Source organism: Salvia hispanica, chromosome 2 (genome assembly GCF_023119035.1).
Source record: "Salvia hispanica cultivar TCC Black 2014 chromosome 2, UniMelb_Shisp_WGS_1.0, whole genome shotgun sequence".
Lineage (NCBI taxonomy): Eukaryota > Viridiplantae > Streptophyta > Magnoliopsida > Lamiales > Lamiaceae > Salvia > Salvia hispanica.
The window spans coordinates 27,371,740-27,377,505 of record NC_062966.1 but is presented as its reverse complement, the minus strand read 5'-3'; the positions used below and the strand labels follow the sequence as shown (position 1 = coordinate 27,377,505).

The following is a 5,766-nucleotide window of genomic DNA, read 5'->3' as shown; positions in this document are numbered from 1 at the left end:
TCTATCTGATTTACTAATTGTCCAATTAAGGTGTTTGCCTCAATACTACATTAATTAGTTTATTCTTTAAAAATTAACCGAACAAATTTAACTTCCTTATCAACCCAATCACACCAATACTAACATTAATTAGTTTATTATTTTAAAAATTACCGACCAAATTTAACTTCCTTATCAACCCAACACTTCATTCAAATTTCAAATTTTAATGAGGTAATCAATAAAATCAATTTTTTATACAATATTTTATTTGTCCAATATTATATGGATTCTTATAAAAATAATATCAATATTTTATTGTTTTAATAATTAATTTATTTAATTAATTAATATCCTAAAACCAATCCAGTCGAGGAGTGGGACTCCTATGATGAGAATTCAATACTATTAATTATAGAATTAACACTTAAGTTAAGGACATATATATAGTGAGAGAAAAACAGAAAAAATTGTGCATATAATTCTAGAGAGAGAGTGTCACATAATTTTCTCTCTTTTCAATTTTAATTAATTTCAACTAAACACACACACAGAGATGGACGGCGGAGCTCCGGCGGCCGCGGACACCGTCATGTCGGAAGCAGAGCCTTCTCACCACCACCAGCCGCAAGCTCCGGCGGATCATATACCGGCGGTGTTCAGCCACGGCGGCCGATTCATCCAATACAATATATTCGGCAACATCTTCGAGGTCACCGCCAAATACAAACCCCCAATCATGCCAATCGGAAAAGGGGCATACGGCATCGTTTGGTAGCTAATCCTTCACTCTCCAGTTCCACTCAATTACTCAATTTGTTAGTCTAATTTGTTAATTGATTGATTGATTGTTCCGATTTTCTGAATAAAGCTCTGCTTTGAATGCGGAGACGAATGAGCATGTGGCGTTGAAGAAGATAGCGAATGCTTTCGACAATAAAATCGACGCCAAGAGGACTTTGCGTGAGATCAAGCTTCTTCGGCACATGGATCATGAAAATGTTAGTGTTAATTAGCTTTGGAAATTCTTTCTTTGCTTGAATTTCTGGATTCTGAATTGACTTTTAATTTGGGGATTTTGGAGTTTCTTATGCTTGAGTTTTTGAACTAGTTAGATTGTTTGGAAAGCTGGGATTTTTAGTCCATTGGCTAATAGATTGCTCTAGTTGAAGAGTTTTCAGTTTCTCTAAAATTTGGAAATTGCAGTTCTTTTTTAGATAGAAACGAATTATGTTAAATACATTGCTATATCTTTCTTTCTTGTGTATGCATAAATTTGATTGTGTATGAGAATTGGATATAAAATCAATGAATTAGTTAGAGATGAAAAATCTTGTCTATGATTTGTTAATTTGATTTCATGCTATGAGATTGGGATATAACTCAATGAATTAGTTAGAGATGAAAAAACTTATCAAGATTGAGTTTTTTGTAGAACTGACACTTGTGTATGATGTATAGATTTAATTTAGTATGAGATTAGGAATTTGGGATATACCTCAATGAATTAGTTTGATAAAAGAAAAGTTATCAAGAATCAAGATTGCTTTTTGTAGAATTGGTACTTGTGTATGATATATAAATTTAGTTTAGTATGAGATTGGGATATAATTCAATGAATTAGTTAGAGATAAAAAAAAGTCAGCAAGAATGCTTTTTGTAGAACAGCTACTTTTCAGGGGAAAGTCCCCTTTATTGAAAGAGGAATAGAATTTTAGCAGTTTTATGCAATATGCTGTCGCCATGTGAAATGAGCTAGCTGGTCTTTGGTTTCTTTGATATCACTTGCAACACCTGTTCTAATGTTTTTTATTGTTAATTAATTGAGATGAACTGGTCCAATAGTTGGTCTATTTGAGATTATTTAATGTGATTCTTGAATTTAAGATGAAAGCTTTGGTACTGATTCCAGTAGGGTTTGTCCATGTAAAAATGATTCCGTCATGCCCGAATGCATTGTTAGTGATCAACTAAGCATGTTTATTTTTCGACTTAGCATAACCTAAAATCTTAACCTTAGTTTCCATTTCTGGTCAACTTGTTTTTATCTTTTCTTGTGAAGTTGATGAGGTTTTTTGAAACATTTATGATAGACCAGCGCCGAATGAATAATATAGTTTTACAAATATGATGCACATAGACCGAAAATTGGATTGAATCATAGTATTTGAGCCTTATACACCGGTATAGCACGACTAAATGGGAGTTGACAATGACTAGAACTCTATAGTTCACAATATTATGTATTACCTGGCGCCGAGGAGGGGTCGTACAGAATTTAAGGATTGTAGGAATAATGCAAATATTATTTGCTGCAGGTGGTTGCTATCAGAGATATAATTCCACCGCCTCAACGAGAGGCATTTAATGATGTTTATATTGCGTATGAACTTATGGACACTGATCTCCACCAAATCATCCGTTCTAATCAAGCTTTGTCGGAGGAACATTGCCAGGTTAGATTTCAATTTTTGGTTTGATTTAATATGCATATTTTACCATTCCGCTTACTTAGTCATTATTTTCGCACAGCCAAGAAATGCCTCTTATGTAACTTGAAATTACAACACTTTGTGTGGCTCAAATTTCACTCAGCTAATTAAATTCATTTTTCTTTGGAAACTCTTGCGATTATATATGATTTAGGTTCAAAAGATAGAGTCAATGCTAATCATTTTCACTGCCAAAAGTTATAGCCATCTTCCTTTATTTATGTCAAACTTAATTTTGTGTTCTCTGCGGGTGCATTTCGACAGTTCTTGTACTAAAACAATCCTCTTTTGTAAACTACTTCGTGGTTGTACAGTATTTCTTGTATCAGATTCTCCGAGGATTGAAGTACATACATTCAGCAAATGTTCTCCATAGGGATTTAAAGCCTAGCAATCTTCTTCTCAACGCTAATTGTGACCTGAAAATTTGTGATTTCGGATTGGCGCGCGTCACATCCGAAAGTGACTTCATGACGGAGTATGTGGTTACAAGGTGGTATCGGGCACCAGAGCTGTTGTTAAATTCATCAGACTACACTACAGCAATTGATGTATGGTCCGTTGGGTGCATTTTCATGGAATTGATGGATCGGAAACCATTGTTTCCGGGCAGAGATCACGTACACCAGTTGCGTCTTTTGATGGAGGTATCTAGTTTACATTGATGTCAGCTATTTTCTGTTGGGGCTACATTAGATGTGATTGACGTCTTCATGTTTATTGCGTTGCTCATGATTAATCCAAAACCATGATTAAAAATAAAGGGGTGACTCCCGCTTATATGTTATTCAGCACATTCATGTGGAAACCATGTGGGATTCGTATAAACTACTATGACAAGTATCAGCAATGGGTTTTTTTTTCTCTCTGGCAGCTGATTGGCACTCCATCTGAAGCTGAGTTAGGATTGCTGAATGAAAATGCAAAAAGATACATTAGGCAGCTCCCCCCTTATAGCCGGCAATCATTTACTGAGAAGTTTCATCATGTGAACCCTCTTGCCATTGATCTCGTCGAGAAGATGCTAACTTTCGATCCTAGACAAAGGATTACAGGTATAACACATCAGAACCGTTCTTATCTTGGGTAAATTTATGTCATGCTTTTACGGTGGTATACAAAATATTGCTATACAACCCTTTATTGTGGCAAAATGAAACAAATGCCCCACAATATTGAAAAGAGAACTGAAATCACTATATAAGTTTACATAGGCTACTAAACTTATTACTGATTGATTTGAAGATGGAAACTATGAATTTATATCATTAATAATGATATCGATGTAAAGAGAGAACTGAAGTCACTATATAGTTCCTCTTTGTCAAAAGATGGAACCTATCGATTTATATCATTGACAACATTAGAGTTCAATTTTTTTTGGATGAGTTGTTGTCAAAAACATTAAGCATGAATGCTTGTGCCGTGCCAAGGGTCGATCGTACAAATTTCCATATTGATATCGAATTTAAGCTTGTCAAAATGTGGACCTATTATCTCATCCATTTTCACTATCCTGTGATATCAGTTGAAGGTGCGTTGGCGCATCCATACCTCAACTCGCTCCATGACATCAGTGACGAGCCTGTTTGCGAGACGCCCTTCAACTTCGACTTCGAGCAACATGCATTGACAGAGGAGCAGATGAAGGAGCTCATCTACAGGGAGGCTCTTGCTTACAATCCTGAATATCAACAGCCCTTGTGAAATAGTAATAGTATTGTTTGTGGAATTGTTGAGTAGTGTGGTGGTGCTTGTGTTGTGATGTGATATTGGACCAGTTTCTTGTATATAATGGTCCATTTAAAACAAAGTTTTGCAAAATTCTTGAATTAGATGTGGATATTTATTTATGTAGAACATGCAATTGGGTGTGGCGGTGGTGGTATATGGCCGGGGACCAGAATAACATGTTTTAGTGGTTTTCTTGTATTTTCTTCGATCCCAACATTTTCTAGCTATTTGGATATTCTGATTTGTTTTTAGTAGTATTGTTTTTCAATATATGATTCGCGTTGATCGTGACTTCTTTTCTATTCATTACTACTCCCTCCGTCCCAGATAATTCGTCTCAGTATTTCATTTCGGTCCGTCCCACATAATTTGTCTCACTTCACTTTTACCATTTTTAGTAGTGGATCTCATATTCCACTAACTCATTCCTACTCACATTTTATTATAAAACTAATACTTTAAAAGTAGGACCCACATCCCATCAACTTTTTCAACTCACTCTCCATTACATTTCTTAAAACCCGTGCTGGGTCAAAGTGTCCCAAATTATCTGGGACGGAGGGAGTAGTATTTTTTTTATACTAGTTTGATGTAATTTGTTGATGAGATGTGCTAATCTGTCAGGGGGAGGGAGAGTGTTAGGGTACCACCACCTCTTAAAATAACACCATACCACCATTCCTAGCCTAATCATTTGTACACGTGGACGAATAATAAGGCTGTCACGTGGCAAAAAAAAATCTGAAAAAGACGGCCAACAATATGTTGTACACTATACAACAATTTTTCTTGGCCAGCAATATCCAACACACTATACAACAATCTATAGATTGTTGTGTAACGTTTATAATATTGCTGTGTAGCGTTCATAATATTGCTGTATAAGTGGTGTCACGGTGTCACTTTAAGAAGGGTTGTCATTTTAACACAAGCCAATCTGTCAGACTTCATTATAATCTCATTTTACTTCATTCTAGTAGGTTTATTACGTCATTTCGGTATGTAATACCTTTGAAACTATAGTATGTTTTTATTTACTTCTCATAAATTTTGAAATGATTCAACACATGCATCATTCGAATTCATTGAATGAATTTGAATGAATTTTAACTTTATTCACTTTAAAAAAATACAATTCATTCCAATAGGTGTTGAACTTCATTTAAAAACGTTTTTACTTCATTGGTCTATGTTTTCACTTCATGACGTGTATGTTTTCACTTCATCCCAATAGGTTTCAGTTTTTACTTTATTCACTTTAAACAAAAATACAATGTGACAAATTGAGTTGACAACGACGACGACCTAGGTCCGTTCGCCCATCGATCACATAGTATATAGACATCTAGTCTTTAAATTGTTGTTATTTGTTTCTTTACCTATTCCTAATTTTGTTATTACACACTTATAAATTTCCACATTAGCTATAAAATAATAATACATGCAAAAAATTCTTCCCAAAATTCTTGTTATTTGTTTCTTTACATATTCCTAATTTTGTTATTACATATAAATTTCCACAGACTTCGTAGGTAATACATGCAAAAAATTCTTCCCAATA

The 5,766-nt window shown here is 34.7% G+C and overlaps 1 protein-coding gene across 1 annotated transcript; it reads left to right on the top strand.

Annotated features, from left to right (window-relative positions):
* Positions 1-445: 445 nt before the first annotated feature.
* Positions 446-4,456, top strand: LOC125207520 (mitogen-activated protein kinase homolog MMK1). Its single transcript, XM_048106900.1, has 6 exons — positions 446-753; positions 851-980; positions 2,298-2,435; positions 2,786-3,118; positions 3,346-3,526; positions 4,000-4,456. Exons 1-6 carry the CDS (start codon positions 536-538, stop codon positions 4,176-4,178), a joined length of 1,179 nt encoding a protein of 392 aa, XP_047962857.1. The 5' UTR covers positions 446-535; the 3' UTR covers positions 4,179-4,456.
* The last annotated feature ends 1,310 nt before the right edge of the window (positions 4,457-5,766 follow it).

What these genes read in the sequence shown, in the direction of transcription:
- LOC125207520 (XM_048106900.1), top strand. Translation starts at nt 536, where the DNA reads ATGGACGGCGGAGCTCCGGCGGCCGCGGACACCGTCATGTCGGAAGCA. An exon ending in AGTTGCGTCTTTTGATGGAG is followed by an intron (nt 3,119 to 3,345) that starts GTATCTAGTTTA and finishes TCTCTCTGGCAG; the next exon opens with CTGATTGGCACTCCATCTGA. An exon ending in TCCTAGACAAAGGATTACAG is followed by an intron (nt 3,527 to 3,999) that starts GTATAACACATC and finishes CTGTGATATCAG; the next exon opens with TTGAAGGTGCGTTGGCGCAT.